Below are 23,904 nucleotides of genomic sequence, written 5' to 3' on the forward strand. Positions count from 1 at the left end.
CAACATCAAAAAGCCAAACCCAACCGCGGCCAGGCCCGAAGGAAGACCCAGAGGCAGGCCAGCCCAACGGCGAGGCGCCCCGGCCGCAGCCTCCTTAGGGGCCCGCGCTTCCCCCTGCCCCCCGCCGCCGTGCGTTGGCCCCGTCCCCAACGGCCGCGCTGCGCCCGGCCCCCGCCAGGTGCCGCTGCCGCGCCGCCGCCCGCCGGGCCGCTCCTCGGCCCCCGGCGCCCCGTTCCCCGGGGGGCCGGGCCCGGCGCCGGGTGGAAACCCTCTGCTCCCCCACCGCCGCCACAGCACCGCTCCGCTCCTGCCCGCAGCGAGGGGAGGCGGCCGTGCGGTGCGGGCAGGGCGGCGGGAGGGAGGAAGCGGGGAGGGACGGAGGGAAGGAGGGGGGGGCGGCGCCGCCGCCGCGTCCGGGGCCAGCCCGAGGAAATCAAACGGCCCCGCTATGAATTAGGCAGCGGGCTGCGGAGGGGAGGGAGGGCCCCCCGCCCTCCCCCGCACGGCGCCCGGCGGGAGCAGCGCCGCCCTGCTCGGGGCACACGCACACGCGCGCACACACACACGCACACACATACACGGCGCAGGCAGCGGGGGCGGGCCGGCCGGCTGCGGGGGGGCGGGTGGGGGGGCCGGCAGATGAAGATGGCAATGTCTGTGATCCAAGCGTGCCGCAGCCTGGCTCTCTCAACATGGCTGCTGTCCTTTTGTTTCGTGCATCTGCTGTGCCTGGACTTCACCGTGGCCGAGAAGGAGGAGTGGTACACGGCCTTCGTCAACATCACCTACGCCGACCCGGCGGGCGGCAGCGCCGAGCTCCGCAGCGAGAAGAGCGAGTGCGGGCGCTACGGCGACCAGTCGCCCAAGCAGGACGCCCGCGGGCAGGTGGCCCTCTCCGCCTCGCCCGCCGACCGCTACGCCTGCGACCCCGGCACCCGCTTCAATGCCCCCGCGCCGGGCAAGAGCTGGGTGGCCCTCATCCCGCGGGGCAACTGCACCTACAAGGACAAGATTCGCCACGCCGCCGCCCAGAACGCCTCGGCCGTCGTCATCTACAACGTGGGCTCCAGCAACGCCAACGAGACCATCACCATGCCCTACGCAGGTGAGCCGCCCTGCTCCCCGCTGCCCGCTGGGCACCCCACTTTGCCCCGGCTGGAGGGAAGGTGGCCTCACACCTCCTGGATGGCAGCACGATGGGCTGCAGGCCTCGCCGGGTGGTGGGTGCCCATGGCGAGCGATGGGGGTGCTGCTGGCAGTGCTCTGGGGGCAAAAAGTTTGGGAGATGCAAAGTTTGGGTTGATCGGAGGGACAGATGGGACCCCGAGCCCACCATGGGGCTCCCGTGTTTTGTTGGGTCCACTGGCAGGTGCCCTGTGGGAGTGAGACCTGCTCAAGAGGAGATGGGTAGTGTTCGTGATGTGCACGTATCAGGAGGTGCAATAAAGTAGGGGCACAGTGTCCACTGTCTCACCTGTGACAGCATAAAAACCATGGGATCAGGCAGGAAAATCAAGTATTTGATTTGGTGAGAACGTGGGACGTTTTGTCCAGGATTCAGGCGGCTTCACTCGCCGGGTGAGCCCTCTGATGGGGTGCTCACAGTGCCAGCACATGGGTGCTAGGGTCCCAACATGTGCTTCTCAACTAACGCAGCAGAAATCCAGTTGTCGGAAACAACGCAAACCTCTCGTTATGCCCACAAACAAACCCACTGTTTTTGTAACACTGTTGGAGCTGAAATAGCATGGATTTAAGAACAGATCACCAGATTTATATTTAGGGATGGTGTTTTGTGCCAGGGGTCACTGCTCTTTTATACCAACAGCCTGTTCTGTGAGGACTAAAATGCCACCTATTGTGAAATTTCAGTTTGGTTTGCATCCAGTAACTAATCATGCCCAGCTGCTTCATGCCAGTTGAATCTTAGCAGAGTTGGGGGTAAATTGAAACACAGAAAGGCTGCAAAACAGGCTCTTATTCTAATGACATTTTAAAGTCTGTCAGTAAAGTAGCTAGCACAGATGTGCTGAAAAACAATTTGTTGCCTGACTAACGCTATAATACGGCTGATGCAAAAGTAGTGCTTTAGGAAGGAACTCCTTGTGTGCCGCCTCCTGAAGAGGTTAACTGTTTATTTGGGCACGTTCTTATTTCTTTGATGGGATCAGTGGAAGATTTTCTTTAGTATTTTCCATTGGTTTTGTAAGACAAGGAACTCCTAACCTCTTGAGCTTCTTAAAATTGTGCTTTAAAACCTGCATGCAGTTTAGTAGCTCTTCAGATAATACTTCTTGCTACTTTAAGTATGACAGATTATTTACTAAGCAGTATAACATAGTAGGAACTTGGCATACTTTCGCACCCATAAAGTAAAGCTCGGGCTGTTTCAAAACTTCAGATGCGTTGCTTGTGCTTGTCCAGTAAATTTCTCTAAAACTGCCAACATGTTGGATCAATTAATGGTTTGCCTGTTTTTAAAGTATGCGCTAAGCTGTTTTCCCACACAAATGGTGTTTTATTAAGGAACAGTGGGAGTAAAAAATGTCTAACCTTTTAAAATGTTAGAGCTTTTGTTTATTTTAAAGTCTAAAATGAAGTAAGCAAGGAAACTTTCTTAGTGAAAGTGGCCTCAGCTTTCAAAAATCCAACCACTGTATCACTTATCTTGGGGGCAGCTTCTTTTATATCATATGACTGCTTACAGCTTATTCTGCAAATCCTTTTTGAGTACTGTATTGATACCCAGCAGTGTGATTGTACAGTTGCTGAGGCAGAAATGAACGGAAACTTGCAGAAAATAATGTGGACTTGCTGAACGCTATCAGACTGAAGGGCTTTACTGATTGATTGTAGGAGTTTGTCTTCATTTTAAGGATTTTTGTTCTGTGAAGTTGGAAAAACAGTTGTTGGTCTTGTGTTAGGGAAAACTTGCCCTCTGCATGCAGTCAAAACTGAGGGGAATTTTAGAGCTTAAGTCTACTGGAACAGAAGGAAAAATAAGTGTTCTTGAACAAATACTGGACAAACATACAGAGATTCAGAGCTGGATTTACTTTTACTCTTCTTTTTTTTTTGTACCACCATTGTGCTGGGGCAAATTTAACATGCAAGCTGTGTAAAATTGTATTTCTGACTTGCAGCCTTTGACGTTTGCTCAGTCCCAGTCTAAATGATAGCACAGGATTCAAGGAAAGAATGAATCAGGTTCTTGGTTTCAGAGTTCAGCAGCATCTGTGGTGCTCTGCCCACGCCAAATCCTGGAGTGGGAAGAAGAAAATTCCATCCTGGAAAATACTTGTAGGGGGAGGGGGGGAGGAAATATGACCTAAAAAGTGATTTATAAGTTGAAAGAAATATGTTACTGTTTTTTTTTTTTCCTCCCACAGATTTTTTATTGAGGCTTCAAGTAAGCTTTAATAAACTCCTAGTTATATAGAAAATGCTATGTCCTGTTGTGTAACAATGTGGCTCTCCCATTCTCATGAAGAGCTGCTGGTCCTCCTGAGACAGATGTCTCTTTTCCTCATGTACATCTTTATCTTTTATGTGTTCTGCCTTCTTTCTTTTACCGTCGTGTTATGTTTGTGTTTCTCTTCCTGTTTCTTTCTCCCCACTCTTACTTCATCATATCTACTCCTATGCTTCATTCCCCCTTTTGACCACATTCACCTATTATTTGTAAGCTACTGCCCTTGCTGCCTTTTCCCCAAAGCTCTCTTTCTCCTGCCAAAGATTTTTACTTCACAGCTGTATCTTCAATTATATTTCCTGTTTTCAGTTACATTGAATCTTTGCTAAAATGTACCTTCTGATCTGAAAATCCTAGGAATCTGCAGCAAGATACTTTTCTTCAATTTGAAGGATTGTAGGTGGTTGTCCCTTTGCCCCTTAAACTCCTTACCCCCTCAAATGGAAACCAAGGTGGTATTATATGCAAGTCTGTCGTGTAAATCTTAGCTACAACTTTTCAGGATTAATTTATAGTGTACCAGATGGAACAAACCAAGTGCTCAGTTTGGAACAGTTCATTCACCATGTTGAAAGCCTTTGCACCTTTGCACACTCTTGGAGCCTCTTAGGTCGCTGCTTGCACATCCAGGTGAAGGAGGTAGAGCTGTAACGTATGTGTTCACAGGGAATGCAGAGCTCTCTGGTTCTCATGCTCAGACACACTTAGCTTCTGCATCATAAGCCTTTGTGAATCGGTATCTTTATTTTTACAGGCTTGAATATGGTATAGGAGCTTTGAGTTCAACTGTGTTTGCATTTTGACTAAGTAGGTTTTAACCAGAGGAGGAACAAAAACATCTAGAATTTCTCTTTCAGATCCTTTTTTGTTTCTCCTGCATCATTTTTTCTAATAATAAAGAGGAGGTGTTCTTTTTATTCCAGGAAAATAATCCATAATGTCATTCAGGGCTCTGATTGGCATTTTTTCTTATATGGAACAAATTAGCTGTCATTTAGGTTTGAAAAAGCTCTTGCAACTGTGTCGACATTTAATAACTCATTAATTGGAAGTATTCTCACTACCTGTCTTAGGAGATGCCTTTTGCACTCTATGGTGTTGGGGGGGGGGGGGGGGGGAGGGGAGCATTTTCAGAAGATAGTTGAAGGTGGGAAATTCCCTCTCTCCAGCTGTCATTAGCTGTTGAGGGAACCTAGGCTGACCACTTCTAACTTAGGCACCTAAGTCAGGTGCTCGGGTCTAGGGAGGGTTGTTAACTGTGACTGGTGCGCAGTTCATATGTGGATAAGAGTCAAATCCACATTAATCAATGCCACATGTAATGTTCAGTTTGAATTCTGGAGTGTATCAGTATCTCACAAAATGGATATGATTATTATATGAACTAAATTGCATCTTAAGTACTTTGGACCATAGTCAGATGTAAGTCAGGCAGTTCTGCATTCTCTGTATTCTGCTTTTGCAGTGCGTGCCATCATAAATTCGCAGTCGCATGCTGCATGTATGGCAGCCTGTTTTCAATGAGAGGCAGATGCCTCGCTGTTTTTTTGTAATGGCTCATACATACTGTCAGCAACTGTCAGATGCATCTTTGAGACATGAATCTCCTGTGTGGTCTAAGATGACTCTGACTTCTTCCCTTCTTCCTTGGCCCTAAAGTGCAGCATGTGTGCACCAGATTGCATGAGGAGAGCATGGTCATCCCATTGCAAAACCCTGGGTGTCCTTCCACACATGCTCAGCCTTGGTCCATGCCTGGTCACTTCAATAACAGCTTCTTCCTTTGTACTCAGATTTTTTTTCCCTGATCAGTGACTAGTCTTGATTTTTACATATTTTAGGATGTGGTGTTAGTAGTTTTGGCTTTGGGCTACTCTGTAGCTGTACGACTTGTACTCGTGCAAATTAAACACTGAAGTTGAAGATTTCTCTCTTTACAGACTTAATTCAATACTGTAGTTACCTTATTTATTCTTTTACTAAAATAATTGTTTTCCTAAACTTTTGTTGGGTTCTAATGAGGAGAATGTGCTGATAGCATTCACACTGAATTTATTTATGGATAATTGTGAATTAATCGAGGGTTGGAGAGTTGGGGCCTGCCATAATCTTCTGTTCAGGCACCAGGATTCATTCCTAATAGAAACTAACTTCATTGGGGAGGGAGGTAAGTCTCAGAGATGTACTGATGTCTATTGATCAGGGCATGGTTGAAGTGTGCTGCCATCCTTAGGAACTCGGAGGATCTCCTGGATTTGACATGTAAGCCTGGTTTTTAGCAGGTTTTGTATATCTGCTTCTTGATACTTACCAAAATTGGAGTTTTATAATGTTGGCTAGAGCCAGCAGTAGTGCCGACAAGCTGTCCCATTGCGCTCACTAATGAGTCACGCTTCTGCCTACTAGTTCTGCTGTGCTTTAGTGCTGGACCAGTGCTAAACTGGGAGGAGCTGTTGACTCCCTCAAGGGTAGAGAGGCCTTGCAGAGAGATCTTGACAGACTAGAGGACTGGGCAATCATCAGCAGTATGAAGTTTAACAAGAGTAAGTCATCGATTCTGAACCAAGGACAGGGCCACCCTGGCTGTATGTACAAATCGGGGGATGAAAGGCCAGAGGGCAGCCCTGCAGAAAGGGAGCTGGGTGTTCCAGTTGATGGCAAGTCAAATGTGAGCCAGCAGTGTGGCAGCCAGAAGGGCCAACCATACCCTGGATGCAGAGGGAAGGGATTGCCATGCTCTGCTCTGTGCTGGTACAGCCTCACCTCAAGTACTGTGCCCAGTTGTTGGTGCCACAGTATAAAAAGGACGTAAAACTAGTAGAGAGTGTCCAAAGGAGGGCTACAAAGATGGTGAAGGCTCTAGAGGGGAAGATGAGGAGCCGCTCTACTCACTTGCATTGTTCAGCCCAGAGAAGAGGAAACACCTCAATGCAGCCTACAGTTTCCTCACAAGGGGGAGAAGAAGGACAGGCACCAATATCTGCTCACTCGTGAACAGCATTAGGACCCGAGGGAACAGAATGGAGCTGGGACACGGGAGGGTCAGGCTGAGTGTTAGGAAAAGGTTCTGCACCCAGAGGGTGGTCAGGCACTAGGACAGGCTCCCCAGGGCAGGAGTCATGGCACCAAGTCTTCTGAAGTTCAAGAAGCATTTGGACAACGCTGTCAGACATAGGGTCAGATTTTTGGGTGGTTCTGCATGGAGCCAGGAGGTAGAATTGGTGGTCCTTGTGGGTCCCTTCCAACTTGTGATGTTCTATGGACTTCTCTATTGCAGATGTCTTCAGATACGCCAAGGTGTGGGGGGCATTAAAATGTTAGGTAACTAGTTTAGCTTTAAATGAGTTCAAAAGGATGAATGTGGGGAGACTAGACAGGGACTAGAGGAACAAAATACTATGTGGGGCAGCCACCTCAGTGCTGGGGCACCGATTTTGGTCACTAGATGATACACCTTTTACCTTGTTGAATTTTGCATCTTTTTTCAACCTTATGGCTGGCTTATATATCTCCTTCAGAGCCTGTTGCAGTCAGTGGGACAGCGAGCAAATCCACTGAGCTTTGGGTCAAGTTGTAAGACACAGCCTTCCCTCCAAACCGTTGAAGTATTGGTTCATTGAAAACGTGTTGATCCTCCAAGCTTACTGATTGCAAAAAGTTAGATTTCTGCATGCCATTTGGTTACCTGCAGCATTTGTTCACAGTGATTTTCATATAAGAGTTGTCTTCAGCTCTCTGCAGTGAAGTGACATGGCAAGAAGAAAAATTTCCTTAGCAAAGGATCTATATCAGCATTGATTCTAACTGCTGCCTGTTAATCTGGAGCATCTCCTTTTGGTATATTGTCCTCAGGAGAACAGTTTGCCCTTGATGAAGTGATGGTTTGTCTCTGTTTGCTACGTATTTGGGCTTTAAATTGCATTTGTTTACTTGAGTTATTAGGGTACTGTGGTAGTCTGTGGCTGGTGTGTTAACTCTGTTGTAGCTCACTGATTCATGTGGATAAATTTCTGTGCTGTCACCCTCCATGATATGTCACAGAGCACATGACCGCTTGCAGCAAAAGGGGAGAGAAACCTGCAGTTAGTTCTGTGGTGTCTTTTCCTGGTTAGAGAAGGGAACACTTTCTACTCTTCTCATGTAAGCAAAGGACTAAAAGAACCCATTATTATGCCAGACTTATTTGGTGGAACTCATAGCGCATTGTCATGTGAGATGACCGAGTTTCAAGTAACCTCTGCCTCCTAGCACCACAAGCTAGGCTGATGAGGAGTCAGATCTTTATGAAGGGATAGCCCAATGACATCTCCACTTCCCAATAACTTCTGCATAGCTAGCCTGCACAGAAACAGCATTAATTTCGAGACAAGCCCCACTTCTGCCCTTTCAGTTGCATTTGAGTACTAGTCACTTGATGACTTCTTTGATACACAAGGGAGGAAACAAAACAATCATTGACTTGTAGAAATTGGATATGGAACAGACTGAGTAGTCCATGTAATCTGTCACCTTACTAATGCAGGACTGCTTTCTGCAGTATTGCCAGATACAGTGGTTTGTTTGCATAGCATCTTGCTAAAGGAGTCTTGGGATGTACCAGAACCCAATGCAGTCTCTGAGCAGCTGCATGGTGCTGAGGCAAGAGAAGTAATGGATATTAAATAGCAATGCTGTATCTTGCAGTAATATTTATTTCTCATTGCTGAGATGACTTTGTGGAAATAGAGGCATAACATCTATAACATATGGTTTGAGGCCAACCTTAACCATTGTACCACACAACTTCAGGGAAGTATGTGGCAATTGCACAAAGAAAGACAAGGCAAAATATTTTGCAACTGGGTATGTCCAGGCAGGCTTATTCTGCCGTGTCTTGATTCCACAGAGGGAGGTGACCCAGGACTTCATTAGTGGCCAGTTCTCTCCTCATTTCACTCCATAGTGTTTTGGTTTCTCCAGGAAGGATATCTAGGTGGACATGGCATGCCAGCCACTGCACAGTTTGACTGAGTCTTGAATGTGGATGAGCAGGGGTCAATGAGTCCTCAGGCTACCCTGCTTGTTCACGAGTGCTTTTAGATGTCGTGTCTCAAAAGGTAATTCTATTGAGAACTACATTTTCTGTTTTCTGGAGGAGAAAACTCATATCACTCAGATGAAATCTCAGCTTTTAAAATTTACTGTACTAAATCTTCCATCTGACTGACTGTCTGTATTAGTGGTTCCCACGCATTATAAACCTATGAGTTGGCTAATGAAGTTGGTGTGAAATTAAGCTCATCAGCAATAGACTTACCATTCTTCAACACATTTTGTGGACCCATTAGAAATAATCCTCCAGCTGGGAGAGGGTGAAAATCACTGACTTAGGTGAATTTACCATCCTGATGGAAATAATAGGTTTTAGTTCAGAAATGAGTATGTGGAAACACCTCTTCTTACAACAGGTCTAGTAGATGGAGAAAGGTTGTGAAGATTGGTTTTTATGAAACAGTAACACTGTGCAGCTGTGTTTTACAAGAGAGGCTTAACAAGGGCATTATTTATATTTTGGCTCCTCTTCAATAAATTATAAACCTTCAATATATTATAAACCTTAGGAAACTGAACTGAGGAGAGCGGAAGGAGATGATGAGAAGATTAACCTGTTTGTTTTTACTGCTATTTTACAAGGAAATATGAAAAGCTAGAATCTTTTATTCTTTGCTACTTAAAGATAAAATAGCTCTTTCAAATAATTATTAATTTCTTTCCCTTCTCAAGAATGACTAACAAATAACACCAATAAGTCGAAGTGCCCATTCATTTATTTCTGACAGTATAATCATAGTGATATTCAATTATACTGCTAGACCTAAGGGTCTGTCAGAGTTTTGATCTCCAATTTGATGTTTAACCATGTTTGTGTATCTAATGTTCCCTGCTGTAAATTGGGAAGGTAGCCCATTTGTTTTAACTTATAATTTATTTTCAGTTGAAGACAAAACTGAAGGAAGAAATATTTGTCTTTTTGGTTCCCAAAACACAGAAACATAACTTCTGATCTGGTTTGAGTTTACCTTGTATATGTCTTAAGCATGGATAGAAGCATTACATCTGCATAGGAATATAATTTCTCCAGGGATATGTGGAATAGGTTGGTGGGTGCTCCCTTGTGCTACACACTTAATGAGGCATAGCTTTTAAAAATGAATTTATAATCCATAGTGTCTAGAAGTCTTTATCATGAGAGGAGACCTCTGGCACTGGGTTACGTGTCAGTTTGCAATCTGTGATCATCATACAGCAAGTGAACTCAGAGTGAGGGAGAAGCAAAGAGGCAGAACAGCTTAGCATAGCAGGCAGCAGTAGCAGCACTCCATAACAAAGCAGCTCTCTGTATCCCTTTCTACTAAGTCAGCTCCCTGCTACTGACGTACTTGTCTATGAACCATCACCATTTGTCCCTGAACATTGGCTTAATGATACGGAATATTATTTTTTCTCATATTTTGTTTTATACCTTGGGCTTCCTCCCTTTTAATATGTTCTTTGGTTTGGCTCTTACTGTTTACATCTCTCCTTGCAAGGCACTTCTTTTTTGCAAGTCATTGTAAGAATCTCTCTAGATGATGTATTTTAAGGAGAATTATACATCACATTAATTTGTAGCTTCCATCGTTGTAAATCACACATCATTAAACTGTGCTCTTCTATTTACTGCTTGATCTTGCAATCCAAGTCAAAGTATTCATTTCTAGTGCAGTCACTGCTATATTGTGTTGAATGTGTCTGACATTATACAGCAGCACTAAGAGTGGACTTGAACCTAGTGGACGGATTCATCTTCAGTTAACACTTCTCATATTGAGATTACTGTAAAATATGTAGACATCAGTTTAACAAGTGTTGTGGGTTGCCTGGGTTCAGACCAAGTACAATAAGCTTTATGGTTTTATTCTTTTGCTAAAACTGGTTTGTTCACATAAGAATCTTTTGCACCTAGTTTTTACTCTCATTTTAGCAAAGTAATTCTATTTCCTCATGATTAAAGCCCAGGGTGTCTAACAAGCCTCACTGTAAAAGATTTCTTTGATTTTCCAGTTATAGAAGAGTTTGATAACAATAGCTGATAAAGATCTTCCTGGCTTTACATCCTGCAAAGCTGGCTAAAACGTTAGTATTCCTTTTCCATTTCAGTATTTTCTGTTAAAAGATGGAAATGTACTTCTGCTTCTCCTTCGGCCTTTCAGCCATCTCTATGTTAGAGAACATTAAATCTGTGGCCATGTCTCTGGGGCATGTCTGTTGGTACTCAAAAAAAAATAAATCTTTGAAACAGAACAGTCTGAGGCTGCAGTCTCATTCATGAATTCATGATTGCTGCTTATACTTGTACAGAATATGCTTTCCCTCTTGTGAATTTTTAAGCTTTTATGATGCGTTTGCCGTCTCCTAGTTTTACCTGCCAGTATCATGTTCCTTGACTGAGGCAGCTTTTGCAAGATTGTGTAACCTTTGTGCCTGGTCTCTTACCGCTCTTTATGTGTTTAAAGCACCATCTGGCTGTCCCTGAAATCTGTACCTTTAATAAATACTATACCAAGACTCTTCATGCTGGAATTCAAGGAGCTGAGTGAAATCACTTATGTCTTGCTATGATATTGTCTTTGAAGTTTTTATTTTCTCTTATTTTTCCTTTAATCCTCTTCATTTTCTACTTATTTTTCTTTTGTGTGTGTGTGTGTGTTTTTTTCTTTACTTTCCCTGGTTACAATAAGTCTTTCCCTTGGTCTTCTAATTCTCATGTATTTTTTTCAACCTTTTTTCTTTTTTTTTTTTTTTTTTTTTTTTTTTTTTTTAACAGTTTTTTTGTTTTGTTTAACATCCCTCCCTTTTCTTTTTTCCAACCTTTTTACCCCACTCCCCCAGCATGACAAAAATACCCAAAGGCTGTAAAGGAAAGCGGAGCAGGACTATGCACTTTCAGTTGCTTTTGCTTTGCAGCTGACTCTGGGTTTAAAGAGCATATGCTGGCTGCTGCTCAGGGTTGGCTTGGAGGAGTGGGACACCAGCAGTCAGGAGGTGTGGCAGTGGATGACTACGAGTAAGACACAGCACATTTGCTATGCATAGAATGGCTTTGTGCTGAACACTCATAAGTCTTTTTCATGAATTCTTAAAAGTCTAAATTATGCTCGTCTATGAACAGAGGAGGCAGATTCTGCTCGTTCATGCTTTTACGGAAGAAGATTAAGTTTCTACCGTTGGGTGCTAGGAAAACTGACTGTGACTTTTTCGGTCAGAATGTTTTTTCTTTAGTAGTGAAATGGACTTTGAATAAAAAAATGTTTTGGAAAGATTTTGCTCTCTGGAAAAGAGCTTACAGTTCTAAATTTGAAGAAAGATTTCATCTTAGTAAATACTTGGTGTCTAAGAAATTCAGGTTCAGATATGGTTTGGTTTTCCTTTCCTTTTTTTTGACAATATGTTACATTTTAATCAACTTTTCTCAGCGAAGAAGTCACGTTGGTGGGAAATTAGCCATCCAAGTAGCTTGTCACCTCTGTAAGATCTTCAGAGGTGAGATATTCTTCCTCTCAGAGGGCATGAAACTTATTCGACTAATCAGTGTATCTCCATCCCCTTTTCAGCTCTGCACCGATTCCCATTTCTCACTGGTACTGCCCCAATCTTTGAAATGTTCTTGTTTGCTGCCTTGTTGCTGTTTGTCCCTGCTGCCTTGACAGGTGCGGTGAATGTTCCCTGAGATGATGAGGATCTTCGTTGCCTTGAGCTTGTATATCTTCTAGTTGCCATTCACAGTTTTGCTTGTTTCATGGTGTTTGAGGATGGGGGATTGTATTGATCACAGACTATTGCCCAGCTGGATCCATTAGTGAGTTGGAGAAAGCTACCAAACAGCTTGACTGTATGGGAAAGGAATAAGCTACACCTAAGGCAGGCAGGATCTGCTAGTGCATCCTGATTCTTCAGGGAACTCATCTGTCCTTTTCACTCCCTTGGCCTGCTTACCCCTGCTTAAGAAAACACGTAAGAAAATATATTTTTTTCCATTTTCTTCTTCTCATGAGACGTTCTCTTGTCTTCATCTACCAAAGTCCCAGACAGCCTTTTCGGTTGGCTGGTGGTTTTTTTTGCAGTCCTACTCTACTAACCCAAACCTACTGAAATGGAAATTATGAGGGAGGCCATGACCTATTCTTAAGAGAAAAATGGGACTGTATAATTATTTTTTTTTCTGAATTTATAATTTCTAATGGTTGGTAGTCCAGGAAAATTTTTGGTAACAGAGAATTGATATTATCTTGTCTCTAAATATGCATGACCTTTCAGTTCTTTCTCTAATTAAGGGACATGAAACCCTTAATTAAGGGTTTCATTCCCATTAGCTGATTTATATAGCCTTCTTTCTGCTATTAGACTTAAAAAAACTAATGTAGCAAGCACTGAATTTTTAGTATAGATTTTTGATTATCTTGCACATTTGACACAAATTTGTTCTTAGTCCTGAAGCAACAGAGTGCTGAATCAGCACAATGGTGTTGGTCCTTTCTGGACAATTTATTTTAAGTCAATATCCAGAAATATTTTTCATCAATTCTGAGAAAACTGCTAGTTTTATCAGAAAGCTGTTGGCTTTGGCATTGACTAGCCAGATCTATATTTGGATTAGCCTGCAGAACATGAGATACAGTGTGTATGTAAAACAACAGACACTTTGGTAGTAGTGTTAGCAGGGCGGAAAGTGTAACTGTGTCTCACCCGGTGCATAGATCAATATGACAACTTCTGAAATCTCTTATTCACAAATGAGACATACTTAAAAATCACTTCTCAAAAATCACTTCTCACTTTGCTAAGACAGTGATTTTGCTGTCATAAAACTCACTAGTAGCTATTTTAAAATTTAGTATAGACATTATTTCTGATATCTACATTACATTAAGGTAATTTGGAGAATGCTTCATGTCCCAGTTGAGGACAAGGTTTACATAAATGCCTATTGCTAAGCTTGCATTTAGTTCTGCTAAGAATAGGCCAGAAGTTGAGCACCTTGACTAAGTGTGGCTGAAAGTGGTTTTATGGGAAAATGTCACCTATGAAATTGGCAGAAGTGTCTGATGTAGCCCAGAGGTTTATTACTAAGAGCAATAGAGGGGTAATCTTGTGGTTCTTATTGCCTCCTGTAACACTGCATTGTCAGTAGTCAATGGCCTTACAACAAAATGTTTTTGTTTATAATATATATATGTGAAATACATATGAAGCAGCTGTTTTATAAACGCCCAATAAAACAGATGTTTTAATTACTTTTCATTTCTCCACATTGATTAGCTTCTGCTTTCTGGGTTATCAGATGTCTGCATCACCCTGAGGAGCGGAGGTGCCTCTCAGCTTCCAGTAACACTCTTTCCCTTCTGACTGAGGAAGAGATGACCATCCAAACTCTTCAGAACCTGGATGCTGTCTTTTCTTAACTCTAGTTCTATTTGATGTCTGTTCCCAGTGCACGCAGAGGAACAATCATAGTTGTGAGAAGTGTGGACAGCTTGTTAGTTATTTGCAGATTGCTTAGAGATTTACATTAACCAGTCAATTCTACTGGCTAGTTGAACTAGAGAGAAGTTCATGTAATTTAAAATAGCCACACGTATTTCTTGCTAATCTGGGAGTTGTCTTATTTGGAAATATATACATATCTGAGGCCTATCAGATACACCACAGCTCAATACCCTACGTCTATTCCAGTTTGGGAATAATTATTGTAATGTTTTACAGATTTGGTTCCAGTAGATAGTTCTTCATCCTCCCTTGTGGCCTCATCAGTCTGTCAGCTTCATTTTGTTTTAAGAAACTCAGAGGAGGTTTCTTACTGTTCCCAATGGTACATGTCAATTTTGAACAGCACTCGCAGCTACTTGCACAATTGTTTGGGATATGGTGAGAGGATGGGAAACTGTAACTGCTGAGGAAGAAAGTGTAAAATTAACAGATATTCCTAATAAGTTAACTGCCATTTTTAGTTACAGAAATCCGTCTTGAAATAATACAATCTTAATAACTTAATAATTCTTAATAACCTTTAAATAAGTAAGGGTGCTCCAAGACAACCATGTTAACAGCAGTGTAAGGCTTGCCGGACCAGACAAATGTTCATATATAGTTTACAAGTATTAACGAATACCTGAGGTGACTCAGTAGTGTCTTCAGCGCTCTGAAAATCTATATTCATCGGCCCAAGCCTCAAACACCCTTGGTTATCTCAATGTGAATGGACATCAGTAGCAGAGGGGCTGGTTGTATCTGTCTGAGGGTGCTATGCTTCTCACTGGCCTGGGCCTTAGTTTAACTTCTCATGCTTCTTGTCTAATACAGCAGAATTGTAATCCATCCAGCAGAGAGTTATTGCAGGCTTGATTAATTTTAAAATAAGGCTGATGTTGATGCTGTTATCCAACAGTCATCTCCACCTAAAGGCACAGGCAAACTTTTGGGATCTGAGAATGTGTTAAGTTTAATCAAGTGCACAACATTCAGACAGCTGAAAAAATCATTTTTAGTTTTCCATCTTTAATAATGATAATGACCCTATTATTAAAAGGAATAATATACACAGCATTTAAGCACATGCAGGCTATCGCAGTAAAGAGATTGTGCCTTTTTCTTGTGGAAAGATGTTACTCTGAGCCGACTTGGTGTCGGCAAATAATGCATGAAGTTTATAACTACTTCTCTAACTACTTTGAAGAAGCACACAGACAGCTTGGCTAGAAAAGTTACAGGAAGCTCACAGGAAAAAAAAATCTCCAACATCAATATGATGGTTTCTGTAATTCTTAGTTGGGGTTTTGGGATTAGATTGGGCTTCAAACTGAATTTTTACAAGCCATATTTTCTGTATGCAGACTGCTTTTAGGCCAGCTCAGATGTGGATTTCTGAACTTTTAGGTTAGCTACTATCCCTTTAAAAGTCTCCCAAGTCCCCATTCCATTTTATTACTTTTTAAAAATGTTATGAAGAGAAAGCCAATAGCCACCCTGTAAAATTCCAACCCCAAAATATTTCCTTTAGAAAAAGCATTGTAAGTTAGCTGATCACCAGCAATGCACTTAACCTATGCCATTAATTTGTAACCTCTACTTCTGAAATCCTAACCCTGCTGAAGTCAGTGCCAAAACTTCTTAAGGATTTCATTTCTAAGCAGTTAAAGCAAGAAAATAAATACCTGAACTCATGATGTATCTTCTGCTGCCTCCATAGTGTTTAACACATTGTTGTCAAGTGCAGTAAAACCCCTTTCATCATGACCCGACTGAAATAATACCAGTCTTTCAGCAGCAGCCTGGGTTAGGTAGAAACACTCTGCATTTCATATGATCTGCACACATCAGTTGGATTCCAGTAACCCAGCAAACAATACGCGGGCTTCGTTAAGGTCATCTTGTAATTGAGTAAGATTGCGGGACAGCCTGTGAGTGTCTTGAAGCTGGAAGTATTAATTTGCATGCTCCAGCTGATGTAATAAAAGGTCCACCTATCCTTGAGTGATTGTGTAAATTACCTAGCCATTGTTACATTTATGGCATAGGTAGAAGTTAATTTTCTTACCTTCTGAAGTGCTTGAGAATATCTTACATAGATTTCTGACAGTGAACTTCAAAACTATTTTTTTTTTGAAACCTACTGACAGCTAACATTTAGTTCTTGCAAGTCTTAGGGCTATTGCTTGAAATGGAAGGAATCAAGGGAGGGTGTGTGTGTGTGTGTGTGTGTTAGAGCTGTGCTGCTGGAAGAGGCTGAAAAGCTTGGTTTGCAGTCCTGGTAGCAGGATTCAGATGCCTGCTAGCTGATCTCCAAGAGAAGGGATTGGCCAAGCTCCTAACAGCTGCAAGAGATGTTACTGCTTGCCGAAAGTCATAGTTCAAATACAAGCTTCTGAATCTCAAGTGGGTACTGGCTGGATGCACTGCAAAAAGACCTGTTCTATGCCATGAGGGTGAGAGCAGTATAGTTTTCACACCTTTCTTCACTAACTGGTGTGCTAAGAAGTAATGGGAATGGTGACAGCTTTGTCACAGGAGGAACACTTCAGTGATTGTTAGGTTGTTAGGAGAATTCTCAAAATTAGTATTTGCAGTCTCCAGGGAAGGAATAGAATCCTCATTTTATGCCACCCATCTGTATGCCAAATAAATGTGGACTGTTGCCACAGAAATACAGAAACAAAGTCTATCTACGTTAAGCCGAGCAAAGTAAGCAATTCCTTACTTGTTTCCAATCTGACCAAGTTAAGATGGCATTTAGTGCAGGCCAAGTTTGTTCCAAACAGAAGATTAGAGTAGTTGTAAGATCTCAGAATATGTGACTGGTTGGTTGGTGACTTTTTCCTTTTTTTCTTAATTTTCCTTGGAAATAATGTTCAGCTGCGGATGCCACAATGCAGGAAATACTGCATGGCACTTTCAGTGCCTTTGTTCTAACATGCATATTGTGTTTCGAGTGATGCTGATCTATTTTGAGAGCTTGTGGGATTTTTAAAACCACTGCTATGTTAATCTCATTTGGCTCCTATAACATGCTTCAGATCACTCTCTGTTTTCGGGGTCTGATGACAAAATATTGAATGGTGTGATTTGTACTGTAAATGGTTTATTTTCACTTTACACTATATCTTCATTTTAGAAGCCTGTGGTTGTTTAACCCCTTTGCGAGTCTTCAGCATGCCTTATGGTGAATCTGCTAGTAGAGATGTTTGCTAATACAAAAATCTCTCTCTCTCAGTTAATGTAGGCTTTGCTGTATCCTAAACATGCTGTGCTTTTTGATCTCTTTGATACAAATTAATTGTAGGTGGCTAAATGCAGGCAGAGATAGCAAATGCACAGCTATGCCTAAGAGAAATGTAACTATTACATAAAAGTATTAGAAATCAAAGGAGAGATCCTGATAGGTGATTCAGCATGGAAATAACAGGGTAGCTGGAGTTCAAGATTTAAGCTGGTAGCTCTGATCTGCTGATACCCAGGCACTGAGTCATCCAAGCAAGGCACAAAAGCTAAATGGAGAGAGAGCATAAGCTGTGGTGCAAGAACCAGGGTAAAGGGAATTACCCTCCTTTCATGTCCTCTCACGTATGGGAAGAATTGGTCTCTGATGCAGTCTGAGCATAGAAATATACGGGCAGCAGGAATACTGTCAGCGGATGGAAATTGCCAATAGCTACCACTAGGATTTGTCCCTGGGAGGCTATATGTGTTTTTTTGTTTGGGGGGTGGAGAGGAAGTTTTGTTTGTTTGTTTATTTGTTTTTCTTAAAGGGGGGCAAATAGGCATATAAATTAGCATGTAAATGTCTGAAACAGTATGGTATTGCATCTGAGTTACGTATTCAGAGAATAACTAGAAATTGCATTAACAGCTTAAAATAAGCCTTGGACTCACCTGCAGAAGTTAATTACATCCCCTTCACATCTTCAGCAGTGTCTCTGTAATAGTTTGATAAATTTGCTGCAAGATTTGGTTTCAGAACACCTTAGATCTGAAGAGGTTCATACCAAAATCTTAAGTCATGTAAAGAGAGATGAAATTCCCATTTGATCTAAAATTCTAATCTGAAATTTCTGGTTCTGGTACATCTTCAGATAATCAGCTTTTGGTAGAGGAATATAGGACTTACCCTGTTATAGGTAGATGCAGCATGGAAAACCCTTATGATCAGCAGGTACCATAAAGAGACCTGCCCTGGCATTCAAATACTAAAAATAAGGGATCTAATTAGCAATGTACTGTGATATCAGCATTATGTTAAGTACAGTTGTTTTCATCCTCCTCAGAGCCTGCCTAAATCTCAAAGAGAAATGGTGGAAATGGTATAAGGAACCATGTAACAGCATCAGTCACAGTTGTACAAAATGCAACGTGGGCAAAAATGGACTTTTCTGTGAAGCCTGCAATTGTTGAGAGGTAACTGACAAATGCTTTGTTTTAGAAATACGAGCACCTGCAGCATGCTCTGAAGAGATCATTTCAGTAGAGCATCAGGAATTTGCCTGAGAAGTATGTGCTAAGAGGGATTTATTTGTGGCTGAATGGTATTGCCATGTTCCTATAAAAGGAACAGTACAGGGGAAGAACTCTGCCTGCTTAAAACAGATTTTGACTCATTTAAGCATATAACTTCCATTTAGGCATTTAAATACCATTTCTGGGAGTCAGTAGCATGAAACCTTTGTCCATAGATGTGGGGGTAAGATTGTAAATCTAGGTGTCCTTATTCACACACCCACTTATATTTATAAATAGTAGCTTCTTCCAGGGAGATTGACTACAATAGATAACATGCACCTGATCTTAAACTCACAGATGATCCAAGGTATGTGGATATCTGTTGTAGTTATTTTGCCAATGAGTGATCAGTGTAGACAAAACCAGCCCTACTGCACATCCATACAAGATGGTGTTAATACTCCTGCTGGTTGCTTTAGGGTTCATTTCAGCTGCAGTTGTGTAGAACATGAGAAAAAAAAATAATTTTCTAAATTGCTTTCTCAAAGCTGCTTTTCTCTGCTCTTTTCTGGGTTTGGGGGCAGGGAGGGGAGAGAGAGGAAGAAAAACTGCCTCAATCATCTCTAGTCCTTAACCTTGCAGGTCTTAGAATTTCAATAAAAAGTGTTATGCAGTTAACAGTATGCTGTCCAGAGCTGCAGCTTGTACATACAGAGGTGTCACAGAATGGGGATGGGAATTTGCCTTCTATTAGCATTTCAGAGTACTAGAAGCAAGAGACTCCATCTGGAGATGAGTTTCTCATAATTTCTGGGTACAGAAATGAAATAAATGTTGCTACCGTATTGTTCCAACTGCTTGATTAGAAATGAGTCAGAGTGGTCTCTGTGTTCTTCTCCATCTGGATATATGTATTCCATCACAAAGCTCAGACAGAAAATGTAAAAATTCTGTTAAAGTGATTAGCTTCTCAATTCAAAAGACATGGTTGTTTGTAGGAAATCTGTAGAGATCAATTTTACAGTCTTAGGCCCTCATGCTGAAAATGCTCATGCACACAACTACCTCATGCATGTAATGAACTTGCTTGATCTATTTATACCTTTACTCAGTGTATGTTTGTACCCACATGGTGCTCCTTAAATTTCAGTGAGACGTGTGTATGAGCAGCAGTTCACACTGCGGATCAAAATGTAGGACAAGAAAGCAGGTAGCAAACAAATGTACTTAATTAAATAGGCGTCCAAAATTAGTTAATGCAGTACTTGTCACTTTTTTTTTTTTTTTTTACTGGTGTCTCTCTGCAAGAAAGCTCTGTAACTGATACAACTTGAAAAATAATATATAATTACATTTTTAAAATGTTGTATATCTTTCTTTACAAGGACAACTAAATAGCCTCCATTTTTAATAATGGAGAAACAGACCCAAAAGGTGGAGTGGCCAAATCATGTGGTGGATCAGGAGCAGAATCCAGCTTTCCAGATTCCCCTTCTCTCAGTAGTTCTTGTCCCTGCAGCACCTAGTTTCTCTGAGACTTTTCTTTGCCAGTTTTGGTTCACTTTGCTTACTCTTTCCATATGCTTGAACTCACACCAGGGTTGGTTTGGATTTCTTCTACGGGCAAGATTCTCTGAAATTTTCCTTGGTGCTTAACTGGGGTCCGTTTGTATTCATTTCTTCCAGGAGCTATTCTTGTGATTCTATTTAAAACATACACACACATATATATATATATAATTTTAATGTATATTCTGTAATTCTGCTAAGGATTATTTTTAAGCTACTACCTTATAGTTCTATAAATCTCCTAAAAATCCACCATAGCTGTGAAAGGGAAACATAAGCCAGGCAAATAATGCTTATGTTAAGCTATAGTTGGACCAAATGCATTTCCTCGTGCATCTCCACTCCCATTGAAGTAATAGATCTCATGTTAATACACTTTTCTTAGACGCTTTTAGCTAATGAGTGGCATTTCATCTGATGATATCCTGGTATTTGCAAAGGGTATCTGGTACATATGAACGCACCTAGGGTGGCTAATTTTAAAACTTACATAGGCAGATACTATGAATGTGTGTAAGGATGTCTGCAGCTGTCTTGCGAGGGTTACAAATGAAAACCCTCTTTGAGTCCAGGCTAAAAATGTTTTGGGTTTGTGCTTTTTATTTATTTATTTATTTTCTCCTGTGCAGCAAGTAGTAGGAGACTGGCTTCCCTTGTGCAGTTTTTCACTTTTAAAAATGTTTGAAAATGTAAATGTAATGATTTATTTGGGCGCAGTGATTTTGAATTATTTTCTATTACTCTTAACAGGACAAAGTACTAGATTAGGATTACATAAAAGGAACTGTAAGATTTATTAGCATTACAAATCTGCTTCTTGATCAGAAGTATTCAGCACATCAATTCAGCATATCACGTTTACGATGATGAGGTGAATATATTTCTGTAGTGTGAATGACCATCTCAGGTTTTAATGCAGCATCTTATGCACTGCGTAGAACTTGACTCTGTAAGTAGCCAGATGAGGTGCCAGTTGTAAGCTAACAGTAACTTACTAACAGTAACTTACTAGCTGTAACTCAGGAGTTGTTAAAAGCTACCAGGAACCAGGGGAGAATGGAATAATTCCTCTTTAGTCATAACACTCACAGCAGTGGCTATGTCTTTACTCTCTTTACATTTGTCATATAACCTTTATTTTATAACATGTTTTTCCACTGTCCCGAGAAGACAGTTGAAATGGAAAATATCCTTTGAAAAAATTCTGCAAGATCATTTTAATGGACTTTTTAATTTTTCCAAGACATTCATATAGATTATGGGCTTTAAGAATGTTAGAAGTTTTACACCAGTCTACTCAGCCTTTCTTGCTCTTCTGTCTATGGCACTGTCTGCTTTATTGTGTTTATGAACGCTTCAGATAGGCAGATCTGCAGATTGTCTGTGGAAGGACTGAGACAACAGGAGAATTAATTACCTAGTGTAATTAAATTTCTTCAGAAGCATAGATGCCTTAGCAGTCTCTCCCCATCCTCTCTTACTCACTTCCTTGCTTGTCTTTCTCCAAGCTATATATTTCTCACTCCCATATTGCAGCTTTATGCCCTTTCAGCTGTTCCAAAATGAGCATGGTTAAAAAAATAAAAATAAAAATAAATGTTTTTAGGTCACATCAGACTTGCAGTCCATTAGTCCTGTGTTGGCCCAACTGAACAATAGGTGAGTGGTGTCACTGCAGCAGAAACAAACAGCTGCTGGTGAGGAGGGCCAGGAACTTCAAAAAATGGCTTTGTTCCCAAAACAAATGCATAGTGGAACTGCATATGGATTACATCTTGAGCTGAGCATCAAGTGCAGCTGTGTTTATTACACTGCCTACAAAATAGAGCAGTAATATGCAGGCAAAGCTCAAAAGCCCCTTAGCAGCTTCCTAATCTGAGGTCAGTTGAGAAAGGATTCCCCTGTTTCTGGTTTCAACTTCCAGCTTAGAGGAAGGCCCCTGCGTAAATCTGCTGTATATTCATATGTCATTGGAGTTGCTTTGGGCTACAGAAAAACAGCTGATAGCTTTGGTAGAGGAACAGGGGAGGGGAATTTGTGTAAATAACTTACACGTCACGTGAGGGTGTAGGACTGACTGTCCATTTAGGGTATATACCCCAGCTTCCCAATGTCAGGCAGCTGGCATAGTCCTTCCCTACTGTATATACACCCTTAGGCTGTTCATGCTGTTTTTGTCTGACGGCACTTCTATCACACCAGCTGCAGCTTCCCTCTCCACAGATTTTGGCACGCCCTGCAGTTTGGCTAGCTTGATGATATTCCCTATGCTAGCAGAGCCATCTCTTTCTCTAGAACATTTATCATACCCTTGATGACCTCCTGTCCTGTTACCAGTTCATCCTTGCTTTCAGTCTCTTTCCCCTTTTTCCTGACTGTGATTTTGTCGTGTGCCACTCTGTTGCTGAGCATGAATTTGCTTTTTCTTAGCTGTGTGCATGCCTGATCATGCTTAATCGATGTTTTTCCTAAGGGTGGTTTCTAATCTTCTTAAACAGTTTTAGTAGCCGCAGCTTGTTGAAACAGCTATAATATTCTGACATACTGCAGAACTATATGTAAACTCTCTACCTTTCTATCCAAAACATTGGGGGATTGAGATCTATTTTCAAAGAAAGGTAGTTTAGCTCAGGGAAGGGCAGTTATGCTGGAAAATGTATGAATGCATTCAAGGTAAATCTGTCCGTCTCTTCTTGGTGGTGGTGGTGTTAGTTCCTGATACTGTGTAGAAATGATGCGTTCATGCTCATGCTTCACATGACATGGTTGTGTGGCTGTTTATCTTCTATCCATACCCCAGACAGATGTGGAGGAGCTATGAATGAGCTTTATAGTAAGCACAACTACTCCAAAGTAAGCTTTTCCCATCAAAGTAAAAAGTGTTGTATCTTGTCCTGTATGCATCTTCCTTCTGCTCTTTATGACTTCAGTGAAAAATCAGAAGCACTTGTCTTCAGTGTTTCTTTTGTGTGCAAAACAACTTGCTTCCTCAATGTAGCTTCAGGGAACCGTTATGTTTTCCTGCTCCAACTTCCTATAGCCACTAGCCTTTATTTGTAGATCATCAGATGCTCTTCAGACCTATCAGAAGTTTGCTTCGATAGCAGAAACTGAACTTTGCAAATCAAGTCACCATGTTGAAAAGCTGCCTGAAACTCTGAGTCCAGGTCAGTCCTGACCTGGCATTGATGGCTGTCTGTATTGCACAGACCTGAACTGGTGTGGGTATAGTGCAGGCTGTCTTTAAAATCAAGGTGGACCTTATTTTATGGGGGTATGTCTCATCAGCCTCAAACATGAGTAGCCAACTGCACACCTCTTGCTGATGGCAGTGAATTATCTGATTACATTTTTGTCCATATTACACAGGCTTGGTAGTACGCAGCTCCTCTCCTTTTTTCCACATCTCTATTTATGAGTTTACTTGTGAATTTACAGAACTAATATTAAATGTTCACAAATGAAAAATAAATCTTGTTCTAAAGCAACATCCAATTTCGAATAAGACAGTGAATAAATCTGTCTAAGATTCTGGACACACTTAGAATGCATTTTAAATGATTAAAATCCTTTTTAGGCTGTATCTTTACTCCTGTGATGTCTCCCTGTCACAGATGTACTATTGATTCATTAACGAGATTTTTCTCTGTAATTTTGTTAGCGAGCTTGGCAAAGGTGAAAATTGGTGGTGATTGAAAAGAGCAGATAAAAAATGAGGTTTTTCACTGACCACAACAAAGAGTGGGTAACATTTTTCACAGCAAATGAAAAGGATTTTATTTTATTCTGCAGAGGGGATATGTAACATACTAAAAATGCAGCTTAATATGCTTCCACATCTCTTTTGAAGAGAC

At 41.6% G+C, this 23,904-nt stretch overlaps 1 protein-coding gene across 1 annotated transcript in view; it reads left to right on the plus strand.

Moving 5' to 3' along the window:
- The first annotated feature begins 603 nt into the window (after positions 1 to 603).
- RNF150 (ring finger protein 150) overlaps positions 604 to 23,904 on the plus strand; it is a 121,591-nt gene continuing 98,290 nt past the window's right edge. Inside the window, exon 1 of the mRNA XM_035323458.1 lies at positions 604 to 1,105. Coding sequence (XP_035179349.1) covers positions 640 to 1,105 — 466 coding nt within the window. The 5' untranslated portion in view covers positions 604 to 639. The remainder of the gene's footprint in view (positions 1,106 to 23,904) is intronic.

Source organism: Oxyura jamaicensis, chromosome 4 (assembly GCF_011077185.1).
Source record: "Oxyura jamaicensis isolate SHBP4307 breed ruddy duck chromosome 4, BPBGC_Ojam_1.0, whole genome shotgun sequence".
In the NCBI taxonomy this organism is placed as follows: Eukaryota; Metazoa; Chordata; class Aves; order Anseriformes; family Anatidae; genus Oxyura; species Oxyura jamaicensis.